General features: G+C 54.3%; 1 protein-coding gene across 9 annotated transcripts in view; it reads left to right on the top strand.

Moving 5' to 3' along the window:
* The window catches only part of ZBTB7C (zinc finger and BTB domain containing 7C), a 373,879-nt gene extending 358,113 nt beyond the window's left edge, over positions 1–15,766 (top strand). For 8 of the 9 annotated variants that reach the window (XM_059894669.1, XM_059894671.1, XM_059894672.1 and 5 more), the window contains 2 exons: positions 1,195–2,418; positions 12,855–15,766. In XM_059894669.1, coding sequence (XP_059750652.1) covers positions 1,211–2,418; positions 12,855–13,506 — 1,860 coding nt within the window. In that variant the 5' untranslated portion in view covers positions 1,195–1,210 and the 3' untranslated portion in view covers positions 13,507–15,766. Of the gene's footprint in view, positions 1–961; positions 998–1,194; positions 2,419–12,854 lie in introns of those variants that run through there. The other variant, XM_059894677.1, reaches the window with a different exon arrangement.
* Positions 15,767–22,994: the final 7,228 nt, after the last annotated feature.

The raw sequence follows: 22,994 nt of genomic DNA, 5'->3' as shown, positions 1-22,994 counted from the left end.
GCTCACAGATATACACATATAGGAGGTCAGTATTTTCTAAACAATCAAGAATTGCAAATGAAGGGAAACCTCATCAGCTAAGATGAAGCCAGAAATAGGTCAGAAAGCAGAACACCTGCCGTAAGGCCCCCATTCCCTTGCTGAAAATGGGCCACGAAATCGCTTTTAAGATTCCTAGAAGCTGTATCTGTTTGCTAGGGCTGCGATAACAAAGTACCACAGACTGGAGCTTAAACAGCAGAGATTTATTTTCTCACAGTTCTAGAGGCTGGAAGTCCAAGATCAGGGTGTCGGCAGCGTCGGTTTCCTCTGAGGCCTCTCTCTTCGACTTGTAGGTGGCTGTCTTCCACCCTGTGTCCTCACGTGGTCTTCCTTCTGTGTGTCTGTGCCCTGCTCTCCTCTTGTAAGGGTACCAGTCATATTGGATAAGAGCCCTCTCATAGGACCCCGTTTTAACCTTAATTCCCCTTTTAAAGAGCCTACCGCGAAATACAGTAACACTCTGACATACCGGGGGATTAAGACTGCCACATATGAAGTTGGGCTGAGGAACAACTCAGCTACTGTTAGTAGCCCCCTCCGTTAGTACAGCCCACATCAATAGCCAAAAGTAGCAAAATCTGAATCTGTTAGAGGAGTCAGAGGATTTGTGAAATAAACCAAAGCATTCTCCCAGAGGGACCCCTGAGTCATGAGAGAAAATTCCTCCTTTGGCCCTTGACCCACAGACGTTGCGTGAGTCCGTAGCGGCCGCCATTCCCGTAGCATACAGAGCGATGGAGTTTCACATGGCTGTCCGTCCCCGCGTTCAGGAATTGCATATTCCCAAAGTGGAATTCAGTGAAATCGTGCCTGCGAGAAGATTCCACAGCCTTTGCTAAAAGGCAGATGCCAGCTGCCCAATGACAAGCCCAACTCCAAGGGCCTTTGGGGTCCTGGGAAGAGCCCAGTGGTTCACTGAGAAGCCCCAGCTTTTGAGCGGGGCTCTGAATTCCAGGTGAGATTGGGAAAAGCTGAGGAAGAGGGGCCGGGTTTCTAGCAGAGGGGGAGGGAGGGGAGCCCCAAGCAAAGGCAGGGGTGGGGTGAGCAAGCACACGCACCGGCCTGGCCTCCCCGGGTCAGGGTCCCAGAGCTGGCATCCCCTCCTGGGGCCATGTCCTCTAACCCGGTCTCTCCCTGTGTGTGTCCCCACAGGGCTCTGGCTGAGAACATGGCCAATGGCATTGACGAGCTGATCGGCATTCCCTTCCCCAACCACAGCAGCGAGGTCCTGTGCAGCCTGAACGAGCAGCGGCATGACGGGCTGCTCTGCGACGTGCTCCTGGTGGTGCAGGAGCAGGAGTACCGCACCCACCGCTCCGTCCTGGCCGCCTGCAGCAAGTACTTCAAGAAGCTCTTCACAGCCGGCACCTTAGCCAGCCAGCCCTACGTCTACGAGATCGACTTTGTCCAGCCCGAGGCGCTGGCCGCCATCCTGGAGTTCGCCTACACCTCCACGCTCACCATCACGGCCTCCAACGTCAAGCACATCCTCAACGCCGCCAGGATGCTGGAGATCCAGTGCATCGTGAACGTGTGCCTGGAGATCATGGAGCCCGGGGGGAACGGGGGGGAGGAGGATGACAAAGAGGACGACGATGATGACGAAGATGACGATGATGAGGAGGACGAAGAGGAGGAGGAGGAAGAGGAGGAGGAGGAGGACGATGACACGGAGGATTTTGCTGATCAAGAAAACTTGCCTGACCCCCAGGACATCAACTGCCACCAAAGCCCTTCCAAGACGGACCACCTCTCGGAGAAGGCCTATTCAGACACACCCAGGGACTTCCCGGATTCCTTCCGGGCCGGCAGCCCTGGCCACCTGGGCGTGATCCGGGACTTCTCCATTGAATCTCTGCTGAGGGAGAACCTGTACCCCAAAGCCAACATCCCTGACAGGAGACCCTCCTTATCTCCATTCGCCCCGGACTTCTTTCCACACCTCTGGTCAGGGGACTTCGGTGCCTTCGCCCAGCTGCCCGAGCAGCCCATGGACAGTGGGCCCCTAGACCTGGTCATCAAGAACCGCAAGATCAAGGAGGAGGAGAAGGAGGAGCTTCCGCCACCTCCGCCGCCGCCCTTCCCCAGCGACTTCTTCAAGGACATGTTCCCGGACCTTCCCGGGGGGCCGCTGGGCCCCATCAAGGCAGAGAATGACTACGGTGCCTATCTCAACTTCCTGAGCGCCACCCACCTAGGGGGCCTCTTCCCGCCCTGGCCGCTGGTGGAGGAGCGCAAGCTGAAGCCCAAGGCCTCTCAGCAGTGCCCCATCTGCCACAAAGTCATCATGGGGGCCGGGAAGCTGCCACGGCACATGAGGACCCACACCGGGGAGAAGCCATACATGTGCAACATCTGCGAGGTCCGCTTCACCAGGTGCGAACGGAGGCCTGTGGGTGTGAGGGGCAGGGCGGGGAGGGCCGGGGGCCACGGGGATGGAGAGAGACCCGGGTCAGGGGAGGTCCAGCTGGATCCTAGATGCACAGCAAGCTCATCGCCAGAACAGGTGCTAGGCATTAGCTGGTGCAGTGATTTTCAGATATTTTCTTATATACGCTATTAGGTAGAAGGCCAAGATGCCAAAGAGATAAGAGCGGAGCTGTCCTGGTTAAGGCAGAAGTGGGGAGGGGGGATCTCAGCACCCGCGCGTAGATCCAGGAAAGCCGGTTTGAAGCTCCGCAATGGAGTGCAGCCCCTCCTTTATTTTATTTGGAGCCCGGACAGCATGCCAGGGCCTGTCTTGAATGGATTACATATACTACCGCCCCTGCCATGTCCTGGAAGTCAGGGAGGGCCATGGCCTTTGTCCACAGATAGGTGATCCATCTCCCAGTGGCTAGTCAGCCACTCGTAAGCCCAGCTGGGAAACGGCAGAGCTGGGACTTGAATCCCAGTGAGACCCCTGTAGGCCCTTTCAGTCCTATTTTGGGTCAGACCTAAGGGGTGGGCCTCCTTTTACGTTCTCCCCCTTGACTGTCCATGTTGGGAAGAGGGTTAACTTTATGCTGTTATAAAAGTTGAACTTTGAAATCAATACATGATAAGCCTTTCATCTTTCCCGGACTCCATCCCATTCAGCACGCGTGTGTTGTGTACCTTCTCTGCACAGCAACTTTTGTGGTCAGAACTGATTGGTGGGATGATGTGGGGTCCGATTTGTCCAGTGCAAGGTTTTGATGGGCCTCATTTGGGGGAGATGTGGTCTATTGGTGCCGATTGTGGTCACTGATGGGAGGCTGACCTTCCCAGCCATGTCCACATTGCAAAAGGTTCTGGTGAGTGCCCTGCATCAGGGCTTGGTCATTTCAGTGTGTCGGATGTGGTTACCCACCCTGGAACTGTGACTTCCTAGACCAGGTCCTTTCCCCACATTGCCACCGTCCCCATCAGAGAACCCGCCTTGAGAAACCCACACTTATTGCAGTGGTGCTGCTGTCACCCCATATCCCCCTAGCAGTTCATCTTTGGGAATTGCTGGGGGCTCATTCTTTTGATTTGCCCCAGTGGGCCCAAAGCTTTGGTTTTTGAGGATAGAGTGCAGTGTTTTGCATCAGGTTGATTATCAAATCAGGGGCAGTGCTTTTGGGGGAAAAACAAGATGAGTTCTGCTAAGTAACGAGACTCACTCTCTTTGGCGGCTTGAAAACTCTATTTGAGGTTGCCAGAGAGGGTACAGGAATATGTTCAGCTGACAGTTGTGAAAACGGCTCTGCAGGCTCTTCCAGTGACCGCTTCGAAGGACAACGCTGATTGTTTCCAAGGTGGCCTTGGGTCCCCTCACAGCTGCTTCTGTGAAGGAAACCCCAGCAGAATCTCCCAGCTGCTCCGAGCTGACAGTGAAGGGAGAATTTCCAGGTGCAGAGGGGCAGGGTCCCCCATACCCCAGCTGTCTCCCCTTCCACCTAGCAGTGGTGACCTCAGGTGCTTGCTTCTCTTATCGCTGCAGAGCAGCTGGCCCCAAAGTCCCCGAGATTCACCCCCTCTCGGGTCCCCCCCACTAATGGCCCTGCCACTCTTATGTCACCTCCACCTCCCACCCTCCTCTTCTCCTGAATTCACCTTAGATCCGCAGAACACCTGTAAAGCCTTGACAAAAGCACAGGGATAATGGAAGATAAACCAGAGCCCAGTCCAAATTCAAGCACAGTTCATGCATCTGGAGCCAGTGCCTCTCCGCAGCCCCCTGGGAATGACTTCAAGACGTGGACACTTTTCACAGGCCTGATCCAGAAAAGCCAGCCCCTGAGTCCTGCCATCTGGGCTCCACCTCCTTTGCTTGTCCCCTGTGCAGATGGCTGACACTTGGAGACACCCCTCCCTCCAGGGGAGACCCTGGTCTGTGGCTTCAAGGGGATGTACTGCATCTCAGGATACCTCAGAGCGAGCCTGCCCTGCCCCCCACCAAGTCCCCATCTCCCTTCTGTTCCTCACTTCCCTCTGGGCCTTTCCCACACTCCGCTTTCTGTGAGGGCCATGCCGGTCTGTGTCCCTGCCTTCCCTGGGGAAAGTTTTAAACTCGGTCAGTCAGGACAGACTTCTCACCCTCTTGACACCAGCACATCCTCTGCGTGGGCCTCCTGGTTTGGGCCTCAATGCTGTGTTGTATAGGAGGGTCGCGTTCCAGAACCCTCCCGCCCAGCACATTCCTGCAGATCACTCAGGGTGGCCTCTGTGCCTGCCGGCTCACCACCCCTCCAGGCCACATCAGCTGTGCGGCGGTTCCAGCCGTCCAGCCCCCGGCCCTGCCCTCCCTGCGGTCTAGTCCCGCTCAGCAGAACGACAGCCATCTGGGCCCCCAGGCCTGTCTCCAGCTGACGCAGCTGCATTCCCGCCTCCATCCACATCTCCCCTCACTCGGTTCCCACTGGGCACTGGCCCTTCTGAGAAAGATCAGAAAGGCTCCGGGGTCCCCCTCCCAGGAGCAGAGATACCCGGAGTGGGGAGAGGTTGGAGGAGAGTTTCTTGGCCTCCTCCCCTAGGGACTTTATTTCTCACTGTGGGCTGTGGGTGCCCGTGATGGACACCCCTCAACACCCCTCCCCATCACATTCTTCGGAATCGCTGGTTCCTTGCTTCCCTCCTGTCGCCTCCCCGGAGCTGCCTGCAGGATTCTTTTCAGCCTTCAAAGAGCCTCAACCCTGGCCTGTCCAGGTCCGGGTGGCCTGTAACTCTCTATATAGCCAAGTCCCCTCGCAGCCTTTCCACAGGGACCCCCTTCGTGGCTGACTTCCGTAACACTGCCCCCCGTCCTCAGCTGGAGGCTCTTCAGCGGCCACTTAGAGCAGCAGCTGCTGCCTCTCTGACTCGGAATTCCCAGACTCCCTTGCAACTACCTGGGACTGGACCCCCGGCGAGGCTGAGGGACCCCGGACCTGCTGCCCTCACGTCCTCCTCGTGGACACTATTTTCCTTTCTGGAGCCCAAGTCTTCGCTTAATTATAGCTGAGCTTCTGCTCTCCGGCCAGGCCTCCTCGCCTCTCTTCTTGATGTTGATCCCACTTCCCCTCCCTCCTGGGGGACGTTGGAGCGACCCACCCTCCCCCTGCAAGGTGGCCCAGGCTCTGACTTATGGCCTCCGATGCCAGCTCCCAGCATGTCCACGCCCCGTGGGAACATCATTCCTCATGACTTAAGCAGCACAACATGGCGGAGGGGCCTTGGGTGTCCTTCCAACAGAGCCCCTTCTGCCCCTGAGGGCCCACTTGCTGCTCTCATTCTGTGGGTCTCCAAGAAGGGACTGCAGCCCCACCATCATGTGTCTATTCCTGGGCGTCGGGAATCTCACCTCCGAGCCGGCTCTAGATTTCAGCCAGTCCCACAGTTGTCCCACCAGTGATTTTTCCAGCTATGAGACACCCCTGGAGCCCCAGGAAAGGCCTCAAAGGCTTCAACCAGACTGTGTATCTCTGGCCCCATGCTGTCCCCTCCTAGCTCTGGCCATCCCATGATCACCTGGACTCCAAGTTCCTCTGTCTGTGCCTGAGTCTATGTGTCCACTCCCCCAGCCTGGTCCAAGGTCACCATTTTCTTCCTGAGGGCAGCTGCAGCCTGTGCTGGTTGCAGAGACAGCTCCTGATGAAACTGGTCCTGTGGCTCTGACTTGGGCGAGAGAAACAGTTCCAGGACTTAGGGCAGAGGCAGCCGGGACCAAGATTCCCCCAGACCCTCCTCATCAGGAGTCCTTTATTTCTATTCCCAGAAAGTCTGGAAGCCTGGGCCAAAGGTCAGGACTACAGGGTTAGTGGGCCAGAGGTGGCCCCTAGGATGGGCCTTGAAGAACGGGGAGCACGTGGGCCAGGGAGGACAAGAAGGCATTCATCCTCTCTGCGTGCAGGGGGACGCTGCTGCCCTTGGTGGGGCTTTTCCCTGCCCACCCACCTCGCAGGGCCCTCCCCCTCCTCGTTGCCCCAATCCCTGTCATCACCACCAACTAGGCCTGGCCTGGGCCTGTGAAGGCCTCAGAAGGCTCTTAATTGCTCCTGTCCTGCCACATGGGTCCTTGAGTACAGGCCGCCTGTCGGGGGAGCCCCTAGAGCGCATGCTTGGGCAATCTTCCCTCCTGGGCCCCCTGCATCCCATCTGCAGCCTGGCTCTCACAGGTGCTCCAGTCAGGTCTGGCGGACACGTGGTGAAGTCAAGAAACTGCCACACTTGAGAAGAGACCAGCTCCTGAGACGACAGTGGTCCCATGGAGGAGAAGGATGGGCAACCCAAGCTCTGTACCCCGAGAAATCAATCTCTGATGAGCCACGATTTCCCCAGTCTCCATTGAATCCCCTACCGACATCCCATAAAGGCTGCAACTTTTAGCCCCCAACCCCTGCCCCCCAGTGCAAGCCAAATGCTGATTGCTCCACAGCACCAGACAGCTCTCTGTCCAAACAAGGCCAGGAGCCTGGCAGCTGATGCTTTTTTTTTTCCCCCTGTAATTTTTTCTTAGTTCTCCTGCTCCTGGCAGCTCTGGGGACCTTATTAAGATAATGTAATGTCATTAGCAGTGGCAGCAGGAAGAGGATTTGTCTCAGACCATCAGCTTACCAAGAAGTCTGGGTGGATGGTGTTGGGAAAGCGTTATCCTCACTTGGGAGCCTCCACCGAGGCCCAGGACCCGGGGCCCTTTCCTTTCACTCAGGGGAGTGAGATCACCAGGACTAGCTCATCTTTCTCGACGATGAGCTCTCCGAGCTGGAAGGGGGGATGCCAATCAAGGCTTTCATGCATGTGACCTGGCATGGGTCCCAGGTGCAGAGTAAAGGGATGAGATGGCAGACAAGGGGACAGGGCGAGGGAGGAGCACGTCAGATTTGGACTGGGGAGTTCTGAGAAGTGGCCCCGCACCAGCAGGTCGTGGCCATGACCACCCACTGTACAGTGATGAGCACCGGGCAGAACTCCAAAGCATCTGATGGCTTCTTATCCGAGCAGGTTCCAGTACCATCTGGGCCACATGCTGAACGTGTGCGGAGAGAGCAGGGCCGGCACGTGGGGACACAAGGCGCAGTGTCTCCTGGGGACTGCAGCCCCTTGGAAAGGGCACTGCAGTGGTGATCAGGAACCCCAGCCTGAGGGCTTGCATCTGCCTCTAACTAGCTGTGTGACTTTGGCCAAGTCTCCTCCCCTCTCTGGGCCTCGGTTTCCCCATGTGTAACACGAGGGGGTTGGAGCAGGTGCTCCCTAAACTCACGCCCAGATTTGTGACCCCATATATCGCCCAAGATCAGGAAAGCTCTGGACACATTACAGCACCTCTCTTTGCCTCCTCTTCCTCACAAGAATGATGGAAGGGCCAATTTCACGGGCTTTACTGAAGCCCTTATAACCAACCGCCTGCACAGTTAGGTCCTGACCCGAGCTCACGATTAGTACTGACAGGAACGTCCCTGAGCCTGGGTTCCTTTTTTGCAGCTGCCGGAGCCAGTGCTCATTGTCCGTGAATTTGCTGCTTCCTGCATCATCTTGCTGTCTAGGCGCCTGACAGGACAGGGCCCCAGGAGCCAGGGACAGGGCGGTGGCTCCGCAGGCATGAGGGGCAGCTAAGGGAAACAGCACACGTGACGGCCCTGCCCTGGGAATAGCATGCATGGGAAATAAAGGCAGCAAAGACAGCCTCTGAACAGGTGTTCCCATCTGCCAGGAGCACCTGTGTGGTTGAACTGGGGCCACAGAGCGCAGACAGGGAGGCTGGGCCACCAGAGCTCGGGACTTGCTGGGAGGGCAAAGCTGATACGTGTGGGGCCTTTAGGGGGCAGGAGAGAATGATGCCGACAGATCGTCCTCTGTTGCTCCCTCCCTGCCCCTCAAGCGACCTGCCTCGGGCTGCAGTGTTCAAGTGCTCTGGAAGGTCAGGGCAAAGGCTGAGACCTGGGTGGACAGAGAAGGGACTATGAAAGACTGCATTTGAGTTTGACCATTGAAGGATCGGAGGATTGGGAGTGGTAGACATTTCAGGCAGGGCAGTTTGCAAGGGTAAAAGAGTGAAGGATGTGGGTGCAGGGAAGAGGAGGGCTCATGGCTGGGAAGGAAAGAGCACACATGCTGGCATCTACGCTTGGACATCTGGTGGGAACCTAAGGGATGGAGCATGGCATCCAAACACAGGATACGCACAGAAGGGGAAGGAGCCAGGGCTTACCAGCATCCATCCCATAATATGGCAGGCTCTGAGCCAGGGGGGCTGGTGGTCCAGCTCATGCCAACAAAGATTCAAAGATGCAGAGCTGACCAGAGCATGGCCTGCTAGGGGAACAGTGTGTCCATGTGGCGTGTGGGTGCGGTACTGTGTGGAGGGATGGGGGCTGGCAAAGGATACGGGGTGGTTATTTTTTCCAGCTTTATTGAGATATATTTGACATATATAACACTGTATAAGTTTAAGGTGTACAACGGTAATGATTTGATATGCGCATATATTGTGAAACGATTACCACAATCACATTAGTCAACACACCCATCACCTCACTTAGTTACCTTTTTTTGTGTGTGTGGTGAGAACATTTAAGATCTACTCTCTTAGTAACTTTCAAATATATAATACAGTATTGTTCACTATAGTCACCAAGGGCCCCCAGATCTCATCCCTTTATAACTGGAAGGCGTGAGCTTGTAAAGAGACTTCAAAGCCATGCTAAGGGGTGAGTTAGCACATAGGCCTTTGGACAGGGTTAGGGGGCTTGGAAGATTTTAAGGGGGGCCACCGGACCCCCAGTCCTGAAGGAAAGTGACCAAGAGCTCAGCTGCTGAGAGTCAGACTGGAACATTCCAACTCACTCATGATGCCTCTGCCAGCAGATCAGATGCGTAAAGGAGCAAGGGTAGAAGAGCGGTAATATATGAAGCCAGCCACCCAGAAAGGGATTCAGTATTAGCCCATTACCCAGATGCAAACACTCTCAGAACACCAAAGGTCAAAATGGTGCAGTACAGCCTCCCATTTTAGAGGTCAGGAAACTGAGGCCCAGGGCAGCAAAGGACCTGGTCCGGTTCTTAGAGTGTGCCGAGCCCGGGCCCAGCTCTGCCAATGCACATGCGCATTACATCTACCTGGAAAGGTCATTACAGAAATAAGGAGGCTGTGCAACCTTAAGAAAGCCATTCCCTCCCTGGGAATGGGCTGGGTTTGATCAGTATTTTCAAGGTCCTGGGAAGCATACTGCTAGCGATGCAGGTTACTGGGCCCACTGATTCAGACGCGCTCTCAGTAAACTAAATGCTCTCTAAATTTTTTCCAGGACTAATTTATGAGGTTTGCCCACCCTCCTCCCCACCCCTGCTCCCATGAAAAGTCTCCACTGGGGACAGTGGCTCCTGCCCTGGCTGAGCTGCTCCCACAGCTTGGCCCAGTCTTCTGACCCCAGAGACGGAAGGCTGGCTGCAGATGCCCTGGTGTGATTGTTCGGGCTGCACTTTCTGAGGCAGCCTACAGGCTTCAGGCTGGGAACACTCAGTATGAAAATCCTCAGAAGAGCTTGCAAAGAAACCATGCCAAGATAGCCCTCCATGCCCCTCTGCCCCTCACCAGCTGGTACCTTTGGGAAAGCTGTTTGACTTCTCTGAGCCCCCAGCGATTCCTCAGTCCAAGTGAGGAAATTAATCTAGGTGTGTTGAATTGAGCTCACGCAAACCCAGATTCCTCGTCAATAGGAACTGATGTCTAGCCCTAGGTTCAACTCTGCATGGAGAGGTTAAATAACTTGCCTAAAGGTCACCCAGCAAGTTAGTGGGGGGTCTGAAGCTGGAGCAGGGGCTCCCACACCCCTAATGGGGGTCCCTTTCCTGCACTGTACCTTGCCTGTGAATAATGACTTTCCAGGGTCATTGAAATGGTGTACTTGCCTGCCCACAGCAGGTGCTCAATGAGAGGAAGTTATAGTCACCTTCTCAGCACGTCTCCCACACTTGGGCCAGTCGCCTCTGAAGTGTGATTTACTTTAGATGCCCTCACAAAAAGCTCAGGAGAAGCAGTGCATATTTAAAGAGGCCCTTGACATTTGAAGATTTATCATTTGCATTGTCCATTACTTGAGGGTGTCAATACTATTAAATATATGTAATAGTAATTTTTTTTAAAAAATCTCGCTTATAAGGTTGTAGTGAGGATTGAAGGAGATGATGTATTTAAAGCCCCACTGGTGACTCTCAGCTGACCCTCCACTAGGCCCTGGTGAGGATGAGTCCCTCAGCCAGTGAGTGAGCCTAGCCAACCACCTAGAATCAGTGTCTCATCAGAGCCTGAGCGAACGTGTGGAGTCCCGAGACGTATTCCCCAGGACGGCATGGCGTCGCTCTAGGGCTACAAATAGCACTCTGCACCCCACCCCTACATTTTTACACAGGTCACAGTGCGGTGCTGAGGAGAGAGGCCTAGGCTGTTCTAGCCCCAGCTCTGCCATTACCCTCCCGGTGACCTTAGGGACTTCACCTTCCTGGTCCTAACCCTAACCCTCCCTGGGCCTCAGTTTGCCCACCAGCCAACTGAAGGATTAACCCAGGCCAGTGGTTCTCAGACCAGCAGCAGCAGCAGCATCCGGCAACATAACCAAAATGCAAACTCTCTGCTCTCTCCCCCGCAGACCTACTGACTCAGACAGTCTGGGAGGGGGGCCCAGCACTCTGTGTTTCATCAAACCCTGATAATGGCTCATCAACTTTGAGATCCACTAGCCAGGATGCTCACAAATCCAATCACCTGGGTGAAATGTGGGTTACAAAGACCATAAGAGCAGCATGCTGGTGGCAGAAGGGCACATGAGATGTCACAGCGGGGTACTTACTGTGCAGCCTGGGGGCAGCTGGTGGGTTGTGGGAAGGGCAGGGACGGGGATGGCGGTGCCTGGTGTGTGAAGGATACCAACTCTCCCTTCCTCCTCCCTGCCCACCCCACTCTCCACCCCCACCCCCCAGGTGCCCTCCAGCCTTCCAGGGAGCACAGGTGGGAGAAACGGATCTGTGCTTTTGGTCCTTCTCCCCTGGTCCCTGCCAGTGTACTCTTGAATGCCCTTTTCTCTCCTGCCCTGCCCCTGGGGAACTAGCCAGAAAATGAGAGCCAGTGAGACCTCTAGTGGCCAGGGGACACCAGGAGACCAGGATCCGCTCCTGCTGTCCTGGGGTTATGTTGAGTGTGGTTTAAATCTGGCCATTTTAGGGCGGATTCCTGGGCTCCACATCTCCTCCAACCTCAAAGCCGAGCCAAAAATTACAGGCAGATGCCCCACCCAAGCCACACCTGCAGGGAGGAGGTGGGAGGATGGACACGGCTTCCTGGCCTGCCTGGCCTGATCAAGGAAGGCTGCAGAAGGATCCTGAGAGTTCTCGAAGCTCACCTGCCTCCACTTCTGCGTGGCTGAAAGGCTCCTTATGCAGCATTCAGTCTTTACGAAAACAGCCTTGAGATGTCCGTTTTCCTTTCAAGACCACCAGGAGGTGTGTTGAATCTAGCTCAACACAAACCCAAATTTCTCTCCATCAGCTCTGGACAACGGGAACTGACGTCTCATGCTAGGTTCGGCTCTGTGCAGAGAGGTTAAGTAACTCACCTAAGGTCACCCATCACGTTACCAGTGGGTTTGCCGCTGGAGCAGAGGCTCCCACACCCGCTGATGGGAGCCGCAGCCCCACGTCATATCTTACCTCTGAATAATACTGCTTAAACCCTGAAAAGCTCTGCCCTAGCTTAGGCTGCATTCTTGTTGCACCTGGCTCTTTTGTAAACCCTGGAATTGTCTGCAGACAAAGAGGAGAGCCGAGAGCTGGGGCTAAGAAACCACAGTGCAGGAGACTTGCACAAGGTGTGCCTCATCCCTGTAGCCTCCCAGATTAGCGCTGAGGACTGACAGGTCTCAACAGCCCAGGGGCCGGGATGGGACCAGGGTGAACCTCGAGGAAAGACCCTATTGCCTGGAGAGAGTGGAGCTGAAGGTGCAATCCAGTATGAGAAGTGGCTGCCCCATTGGAGGGCTAGTGAAAGATTGCTGACTTTCGGGGCCTATGTCCCCAGCAAGTCTATTTTCCAGTCTATGAGACAGGCCCTGACAGAGTGGGCACGTCATTCTTCTGAGCTTATGCGTAACAGGTGTTCTGGAATGACAGCAGCCTCTCTGGACCCAGCTCCTGATCCACTCTCTAATCCAGGGGAGGAGCCACACCCGTCTGGGGTGGCGCAGTAGTTGAAGGTGAATTCTAGCGGGGCTCCCATTCCTGAGGGTTGACACCACAGCAGTCGGGAGCCTGAGCGGGTTCTGGAGGAAGGGGAGCAGAGAGTGAGCAGCGGCGCCTGGGGTTCTGGGCAGGGACTGACTCTGGCTCTGCCTTTGCAGGCAGGACAAGCTGAAGATCCACATGAGGAAGCACACGGGGGAGCGGCCCTACCTGTGCATCCACTGCAACGCCAAGTTCGTGCACAACTACGACCTCAAGAACCACATGCGCATCCACACGGGCGTGCGGCCCTACCAGTGCGAGTTCTGCTACAAGAGCTTCACGCGCTCCGACCACCTGCACCGCCACATCAAGCGCCAGAGCTGCCGCATGGCCCGGCCCCGGCGCGGCCGCAAGCCCGCCGCCTGGAGGGCCGCCAGCCTGCTCTTTGGGCCCGGCGGCCCGGCCCCGGAGAAGGCGGCCTTCGTGATGCCCCCCGCGCTGGGGGACGTGGGCGGCCACCTGGGCGGGGCCGCCGTGTGCCTCCCGGGCCCCAGCCCCGCCAAGCACTTCCTGGCAGCGCCCAAGGGCGCGCTGAGCCTGCAGGAGCTGGAGCGGCAGTTCGAGGAGACGCAGATGAAGCTGTTCGGGCGCGCGCAGCTCGAGGCCGAGCGGAACGCCGGGGGCCTCTTGGCCTTCGCGCTGGCCGAGAACGTGGCCGCCGCGCGTCCCTACTTCCCGCTGCCCGACCCGTGGGCCGCGGGCCTGGCCGGCCTCCCCGGGCTCGCCGGCCTCAACCACGTGGCCTCCATGTCTGAAACCAACAACTAGGCTGGTCCTCATCAACCCCAGTCCTGCTTCCCTGTCCCCTCCCAGGCCCACCTGCCCCATCCAATGGGTCTGAACTTTTTATTTCAAAAGGAAAAAGGAAAAAAATAGCAGCCGCAGTGGTATTTTCTGGGCCTCCTGAGGCAGCTGCCTCCCCTTTGCTGGTGTCTGAGATGGGCATCTCCTCCCAAAAGGCCTGGCCTCTCTCTGGCTGTCTCTCTGCTCTCACACAGAAACTCACAGGGGCCCATGCCAAGGAGGAGGCCCCAGGCCAGGTGTCCGGGAGCACTTTGGAGCTATGTGGGGCTAGACGGAGGGAGGTGGCTTGGCCAGAGGCAGACCGGATGGAGCAGGGATGAAGGTAGGGTCCTGAGATACACATCCTGAGCCCCACCACTCTAAGGCAGAGTCCCTGCTGACACTGTTCCGATGGGTCATTTTTCCCATCTCCAGTGGTCTTGGGATCCTTAGGGGAAGTGCCCTATTGGCAGGGAGGCCTCCCGGCATCAGGAGCGGGGCTCCTGGAGTCCGGGCCCATTTTTCCCTCCCTGTCCTGTGACCGCGGACAGATCAGCCCTCTGTACCCCAGTTTCACCCTGCTGTGAAAGGGGGCTGGTAATTTTGTTTCCCCCTCCCATCCACCCACCGACACACTCACACATGCCCATCCCTCCAGAGAGAAGCTTTGAGAGAGCAGGAGCTTTGCAGTCTTAATGTCCCTGGTGACACTGTTTTACTGGACTTAGTTTTATCACGTCCACCTCTACGTTGGCACAGGTGAGAAATGTGGCCAAACTAGACAGGGTAACAGAGGAAGAGGGCTGGGGTGGGCTTGTCCACAGCCCCCAGGCAGCTTTGGGGAACTCTAAATCCTACCCTCCCCTCTGGGCAGGCCACTGTGCGCATCCGGGGGCTACCATCTCGCATTGTCCCCACCTCTGCGTGGTCCCTCCAATGCCATTAGGAGTCTTTCAGGACTCTGAGGGCCAACACAGAAGGAATGGGGGCCTCCTCTTAACACCTGGCAGCTGCCCTTCTCCACCTGATTCTCGGAAACAGACAAAATGCCCAGTTACCCAGGTGTATGTTTGCTTTTCAGCTGTGGGCTTCTCAGGACTTTGGCATTGTTGTGTTTGAACACCCTCAACCCCTCCGTGGTCCCCCAGGGAGGAAGCCAGCTGTCCGGTGTGGGAAGTCAGAGGCTTGGCTCCAATATGGGCTTGGAGGGCTCTGTGAGTGAGGGCTGTCCACGCATTCTCCCTGGCTCTCTGGTATGTAGCCGGTCCTGAGAAGGAAGACAGCTCTGCTGGCCCAGTGCCTTCCTGATCATCTCTCCCATCTCCTGCCCTTCCCTCCCTTTTCTTGCTGAGTTTGCTTTTGTTTCTCAGTAGCCCAGAGAAGGGAGGAGAGTTCTTCTGTGCAGATGGCCCAGGGCTGGTGTCCCCAATCCAGGAGCTGTGGACACAGAGACTTCAGCTCTTCCTATTGCCTTGGCTTCTTCCTGAGCAAACACAAACAAAAAGGCCAGAGAAGACCACAGACTCTGTCACTCTCCCAGCTCCCCCGCGAAGAGACCCGTGACTCCACACGCCACCAGCTGCCCTTTCAGCCAGAGGGAACTGTTGCTGACACCCTCTTGTCCTCAGACGTCATCTGCTGGGCAGCTGCTTCTCACACTCCTGTCTCCATTTCTGGCCCTCGCTTCTGGGACCCACCAGCCAACATGCCTGTGTCCCCGCCTCAGCCAAGGGAGTGGGGCTGACCCAAACTTTAAGGGAAAATGAGGAAAAATGAACAAATTAGAAACCAGTGGTGTTGGGGCTTTTGTTTTTATTTTGTAAAAGTAATGACTTCTCATAAACTCAATTTTTCAGACGACTGGTTAGTTCTTTTTGTTTTCTCTTGGCTGCAGTTTGGAGTTGTACATTGTAAAATATCCAAAGATGTCGAGTACTGTATGATCAAGAACTTGAAGCAAATGGGTCGTGGAGGTAGGGATGGTTGTGTTTTGTTTTGTTTCCCTTTTTTTTGGGGGGGGGGGGACATTTCAGTTTCCCTGTCTGTGGGAGAACTTTGGAATTTTTTTCTATTTATAACTTTTTTTATGTGATTGCTTTATGTAAAATGACACTCAACAAGGTTTGCCTTAGTGATTCAAGGGACAATCTTCCATAACTTTGGTCGCACGCTGCATCCCGCCGAGAAAAACTCTCAGCTAATTTTCTGGCCTATTTATTAAACAGTATTAATTGACTTGATTAAATGATATTGAGAGTTGCACTTCTGTGAGAGGTGACAGCCACAAGACTATCTGTAGACATTCGTGGCTTAAGAGGTTGACAATTGGGTGTCACAAATTTATAAAAATGTTGAAGATGCCTTTATAAAAAACACAAATCTTTGACCCTTATTTAATAATGTGAGGGACAGCGTTTTAAGTAAAAGAAAGCCACACTTACTCAATTCCCTGGTTCAGGTTGATTCCCTTTTGCATTGTCACTGCAGGTGACAGTGGGTGGTTGTGTGGTGGCGAGGCCAGAACTCAGATCGTCAGTGGTCCCCTGCATTTTGTAAGGCTCTGCTTGATCATAAGCTTTTGGGTATCTATGACTCCGAGTGTGAGGGGTGTGTGTGTGTGTGTGTGTGTGTGTGTGTTTACATATGCAGGTACAGCCTGTTGTGTGTGAGCAAGGGAGAGTCAAAGGGTTGCTGACCATTTTAACACATCAATCCTGCCAGTTCCCTGGCTTGGATTACAGAACAGCCTCTGGCTGGCCTTGCTACCATCTCGGCCTTCCTCCTTTTATTCCTTGGCACTGGAGTTGGACTTCTCTTCCTTGTTCACCTGATCCTCTTTCCCAAACAGAATGCTAGGCCTTGAAGGAGGTAAGAAAATATATTGCTGTCATTGAATGGCGTCAACTCTACTCAGAACCTGGAGCACAGACTCTCTGAGTAAAATTGGTCTTTGAACTGCGTTTTCTGTATAACCAAGGGTTAAGCCCAAGCCTCTTTTCTGTGATCAGATCCCTTTTCTTGCCATGGTAAGCATTCTTATAAACCCAATGCAGCATTTCTCAGTCCAGACAAAAGAACAGATCTGGGTTTCAAGTCTGGACTCCAAGCTGTGTGTCCTCAGGCTAATCATTTCCCTACCTTGGTCCTCACTTGCCTCATTCTAATAGCAAAGGACACTGAGTTTCTCCAAGAAACTCAGGAACTTAGAGCCTCTCCAAGTTTTCTACCCAACTTAAACACCCCTCAGCCAAGGGAGCCAGCCCTCTGGGGGACTGGGAACTGAATTCTAAAGAAATAGCCTGAAGCAACCTTCCCGGAGCGTGATACTCCTCTGAAATCTCAGGTAGTGGCTTTGAAATTCATGCTTCTACATTCTACTGCATGATAGATATGCATTTGTCTTAATATAAAAATATCATCTTGAACATTACTTGCCTTTTCCGCAGGATCTTCTAGTAAAGTCAGTGTCCCTTGGCTACCCTGCAGCTTGGAGTAGGCCCGAGCTCACGGTTGACTCAGGGCTTGAGGGGATGGCCCAGTGCAAGGAATACGAGGCCAGCTACCTGTCAGGGTTCCCTTCAGCACATGTATTCTAGCATCATTGGGTCCTCATTCTGGGGGTCGGTGTCCACTGAGGGCCAGAGGTGAGCATGGGGAAGAGGTAGGGAAGTGGGCCCGCTGGGCCCTGACCTCTGGGGGCTCCTGAGCTTCTCAGGTGAGTCAAGCCGCCTCTAGTCCTGGCCAGGCAGGTGTTTCACAGAGTCACGCAGGACACGGTCTGCTCCTCAGACCCCAACGTTGGGGTGCTGGTAGCAAAGGGAACTTTGGTAGAGGGGGAGGGACAGAAAGGAAGATGAAGTCAGGACTGAGGACAGGCCAGAGATGCAGGGGCATCTTACCCTGGAGAGGAAGCCTTAAGATACATTAGAACAGGCCTTGGAACTTCTAAAGATCCGTCAGAGAGAGGAAGGATCTTACCAAAAGTTTGGCCAACTCAAACCAATAGGAGAGAGATTCCAGGAGACAGCTGGGTGCCCAAAGGAAGGAAGATAAATTTTCTAACAAGTGGAGTTGTCCTAACTTGTTAGGACAACCTCATGAGGTCCCTCGTGAGGGAGTGAGCTCTCCGTCATTGGAAGGGTTTAATATCACCTTTCAAGAATGAGGAGATTCCTGCATGGAAGGAGGGCTTTCTAGATGACCCGTCCCTTGGGTCACTTCCATCTGATTTGTGAAAAGGAGACTATATTATATATCTTCATATGACCATGGAAGAAGGACTGTACCAGGGGAGTGGGGGACAAGTGAAAAAGATGAGTTGGGACACCTTCACAAAACCCAGCTTGGTGGCTTATGGCTGCCTGCTGCCCTCCCAGCCCCCCACCCGATGACCTACAGCAACTTGGGGCCAGAGAAACAGGACTCTGTGTAGAAAAGGCCCTGATTCATTTTGAAACCCTGGAGATGTGACAGGAGATCAGTAATGAACCAACAGGAAGTAAGACTGTCTCTCGTCTCAGGCCTCTTCACCTGAGCCCAGGGCCTGCACTTCCCGAGGGGAGCAAAGGTCTCCACTTGGAGTCCCGCAGAGGTCCCTGCCCTGTTCTGGCACACCTCTCCGCAGACCCCATCCTCCTGTCCTGGCAGCCTCCCCAGCCCTTCCTGCCTGAGGCTCCTCGGAGCACTTCCAGAAACAGGCACGACTGGGTTTCCCCTTTGTGTGCCGTTTCCCTTCTGAGAGCTGGGTGGAGTGAGGGCTTCTGAAGGGAAAGTGAGAGGAGGACAGGGAGGCCTCCTCGGCCAGTTCCCCTCATCTGAAGTCTGTCACTCAGGAGCAGGGAGTCAGAAGTTCCTGCAGGAGGGAAATGCAACCTGCATGCAGAGGGTCAGAGGCCCCTAGAGACCAGGGACAGATTCTGGAATCAAGGATGTGTGTATCCAGTCGCCCTACCTCCCGACCCCCCGAGTGCTCCCCCTCCCCTTCTCCTAGTGCCTCTTCCCCCCACCACTGCCCTTCAGGGTGTGGGCGCCCTCTCTCCCCTCTGCCCTCCCCTCTGTCCGAACCCCATAGGAGCCACCAGCGGCGAACACGACTCACAGGCTCCCTCTTCCGGCCTCTGCAGCCCTTGCTCCTTGCTCGAGGTGGAAAGAAAGTCCCCAGCAAAGCGATGTCAGGCCCCAGGCAGCAAACAAGGGTGGCTGATTTGGACAGAGGGCCTTGAAATCAGACCGGTGGGCAGGTACCAGCCTGCCCCAACCTCCCAGCCCGCCCTCCTCTCCCCTCCCTGCTTCGGGCACCAGAGGGGAAGGGGATGTGGGAAACAAGCAAACAGCTTCTTTCCTCCTTTCAGGTTTGAAGAACTGAGGATTGAGTCAAACGCACATTTCCAGCTATTGATGGGGAGAGAATTCCCTGGGGAGGCCCTGCTCATTTTCCCCTCCTCCTTACACCCTGGGCAGGGGCGGCTGTGACCTTAAGGGGCAGCCCCACAAGGCCTAACCAAAAAACATGGGCCCAGAAATAGCCTAATGAGGACAAGACATCTCAAATCTGGACAGTTCCGGAAAACCTCAAAACTGATCAGTTTATCTGGACCAGACACGCGCACACACACACACACACACACACACACACAGTCATCAGACTAATGATACACAGGCTGATGTCATCCCTCCTTGTAATAATAGGAGACCGAGCAGTGCACCAATAAGACCCAGCAAAGCCATTTTTCCCACAAGTCTCCCCACTGGAATATTTATAACACACACTCTCATTTCCATCCTTGTGATTCCTCTATTTAACCATGAACTGTGACCCTGACAACTAGAACAAAAGAATAAACAAATAGGTTTCTGGAATAAGGAAGGAAGACAGGGTGAATCAGATCCTCTTTCCCATGTTCCTCTAAAAATGAATAAATTAAACACAAAGCCGCAGAGTAACAAAAGTCTTTATGCCCCTGGGAGACTCTTACCTCGATTGGTCAGCTGGCACTTAGCCTATGAGGCACGTGTCATTATCCCTATTTGTACCAATCGGGTTCTTAGTCAAACACCAGACCCCATCTCAGGTAGCTTAAGTAGAAAAAGCAATTACTAAAGGAAATTAAGTCCCTAATAGAACCTCCACAAAGTCCAAAGAGTCAGGCTTGAAGGGCCACCAAGTTCAGTTGTGCAGGTTGCATACCACACAACATGGCTTTTGAAGGGGCGCCATTCACACCCTAGACAGGTTTGTATATTTGTTATACCATGTACTAGATTTCTATATCATAGCAATTTCCCAGCAGATGGCCGTAGAATGTCTAGAAGGGGTGCCCTTGGCTAATTTGCACAAAGTCCATGGCCCGGAAGCCAGGAACCCAGAAGCACCCCAAACCACGCCGTGGCCAGTTGCTCCAGCAGAGATCTCATTGCTGCTGCTGCTGCTGAATGTGATGACGATGACAGGCCCAGACCTCACAGCTCACCCCACTAACACTGGGCCCTGGACCCTGGGACTCTGCCCCGTGGCCCACTCTCTACCACCATGCTCCCCAGAAAACGGCTTCTACACATTTGCACTTGCTCCCATTGCTCTAGTCCTGGCGTGTCTGATTGGAAGAGCTCAGGCCCCATGCCTCAGCCCAGCTGCAGGCCGACTGGGGAAGTAAGCTTCTGGCTTCTACCTTGAGAAGGAAGGATTCAGGATGCAAATTCTCCAAGCAGAGGAAGAGTTCCAGTAATGTTGGGTGGCCTCAGAACATGTCACGTATCCATGCAGTATCTGGCAGAGGAAGGGCCCAAAGCTCAGCGGCAAAACCGCGAGGACAAGGCTGCAGGATGAGCTCTAGCAGAGTCGGGGCTGGAAGCCTGGTCTGCTGACTGCTGGCCACTGCCCTGCGCTGTCCCTTAGAAGCTGAGGCCCAGAATGAGGCAAAGGCCACTGCGAGCAGAAGTCTGTTTAGACTGAGCTCCTACTGGCAGCTCCCTCCAGGCACCACCGCCCTCTACAGCTCTGGTGATCATCACCCACAGTTCCACCCTCCCCAAGCCTGTGAAACATTCAGAGCTGCCTTTCCAGCCAGTAAGCTTCGTCAGCACGGCGCGTTTGTCCCCCCTCTCACTCGCAGTGGGTACAGCCATCTCTGCTTTCTTGTTACATCCGGGGGCCCAGGACTTTAACCCACACTTCTCTGCTAATTTACCGAGAAGTCTGCTCCATGCTGAGCCTCCCTCCTCAAAATGGTTTTCCTAATTTAATCTGCACAGCAGAGCCTGAATGTGTGTTTTAATGAAAATGGTCTTCTGTTTTGCCATTTCAACATCACTCCTATAGGAGCTGCACTCTGAAATGCAAAAGTGCATTTTCATTTTCTGATGACTGGGATGTCCTACAGAGGTGGGCCTTTGTGGGGGAGGGTGGTATAGCAGTTGGGGGAAGAGAGGGTGGCACAGCAAGAAAGAACATAGCAAAATGTACCAGTATGGACACCCCCGGGGATACAGGGGCTCACTACCTTACTTCTTCCTCCAGAGGGAGCTCCTGGAGAGCATTCAGAAGGATTCAGAAGGATTCAGATGGCTCCCTTCTGGTCTGCACTTAGGCCGGGCCCTCTGCCCGGTACGGGGGCAGGGGGCCTGTTACTGAGCACCCTTGTTCAGCCTCATTTTTTGGTTCACAGAAAGGAGGAGATAACATCTACTTGGGGGAATCCGATGGGGCCGGAGGGGCCATGGGAAACACCAGCTCCACTTGCCACTTAATAGATGCTCAATCAATGTTGATTTTCTTTCTTCTGTGATCCATCAATAGCATTTTAAATAATTGTGCTTAGTTACGTTTCCTTACCTTTTTCCTTTTGCTTATTCTTCCAACGGAAAAGGAAGGAAGGAGGGAGGAAAGGGGGGGGGCAGAGGGAGGGAAGGAGGAAAGGAGGAGCAGAGCTGCACACATTGCTTATCCCAGTGATTATCTGAGTTGCTGTTTTGGATAATCTGATAATGATGAATCAATTGCCAGTGATTTGTGTGGGAATGCTGGGAGAAGGAAGTGACAAGGACATCCTCTTTTTCAAGCAGAATGATTGAGCTGGTAGTTTCTCAGGGTTTGCCTAGCACATAACGCTGTTTGAAGACACCCAGGGAGAACCACTCAACTGCAGAAGCGTGATTACATGTGGCTGGGCCTCCTTCCAGATGCTGCCCGATTACAGCCCAACCTCCCTCAGCTCCCGGGGCACAAGCAGGGACCACTCTGGGGCTGACAGCGACTGGCACACTACATTGCGGGGCCGACGGGAGCTGGTGTATTGAACTAAGAGTATGCAGATTGTGACCTGCAGAATGAGGAGGCAAAGGCCACCCACACGGGGGCAGCAGAGAGTTCCCTGGGATCATTTTTGATTGGAGGTGCAGTTTTAAAACACCCACACAAAGAAAGTAAAAGGTCACAAGATTTATTACTTACAAAACCCGGAAATGGGGCGGGGCAGGGGTGGGGATGAACTGGGGGAAGGGCAGTCCTCCATCCCAGGTCCTGAGCAAGCAGGAGATGGAGAGCAGGGAGCAAGCACCTAGAGCTTGTAAGGTGGTTAGGGTGGAAGTCACTAACTTTTCACAACCTTAACTCTAACCCCAGGAAAAGCAAAGCAGGAACTTGAAGTGGGGATCTTAAACTGAGGTCCTTATCTAAATGTCCAGACTCTGGATGCAGCAAGTTGTCATGCTGTAAAATGCCTAGGCGGCAACTCAGAAGAGCTGTGTTCTCATCTCACACACACACACACACACACACACACACACACACATACACACTGGTGTGGGGTAGGGAGGTGAGCAGAGGCCACTGTGCCAGGGCCACGTGCCAGGAAAGGAGTCGTGATTTCAGAATCAGACGCTGAAGAGTTAGGTTTGGAAAGGTAGGAAAGGTCATCAGTCCTACCCTTCGGCCTAGAAGCCAGGCGGCTGCCCTGGCCCCATGTTTTAAAGGGCTCTCCCTAGGGGACAGAATCTAAGGAGCTGCTGCGGATGTGCTCTCCAGGAGCCTGTGCCCCTTCTAGATAGCTCATGCACAGGGGACAAAGGACCCCTCAATTCCCTGTCCTAACAGCCTCAGGCCTGCTCCCAGCTCCTGTGTGGACCTCTCCCCAGGTCTTCTTTTCTGGGGACAGGTGGCTGGTCCCCTGAGGACAGCAGGGGTGGCTGTGTGTTGGGGAGGATGGACAGAGCTTAAACGTGAGGACTGGGGGTTCACATGCAAGACCTTTCAGGGTGCAGGATGGAGTCAGAGGTGGGAAGAGAGGCCTGACTCTGCCCCACCAGAAGCCCGAGGAATCTGAGGCTCTAACTGGAACCTGGATTCCCAGGTCTTTATGAAGTTATGCTTGTCAGGGTAGAAGGATGCAACGTAGTTTATTTAACAATTTGTTAGCTTGACTTCTATGTTTAAATATTTAGACACATGACATGTGGCCCTCTATTTGTACTCTCAC

The sequence above is a fragment of the Balaenoptera ricei genome, chromosome 14, assembly GCF_028023285.1.
Source record: "Balaenoptera ricei isolate mBalRic1 chromosome 14, mBalRic1.hap2, whole genome shotgun sequence".
Taxonomy (NCBI): Eukaryota; Metazoa; Chordata; class Mammalia; order Artiodactyla; family Balaenopteridae; genus Balaenoptera; species Balaenoptera ricei.
This window is presented reverse-complemented; position numbering and strand designations above follow the sequence as displayed.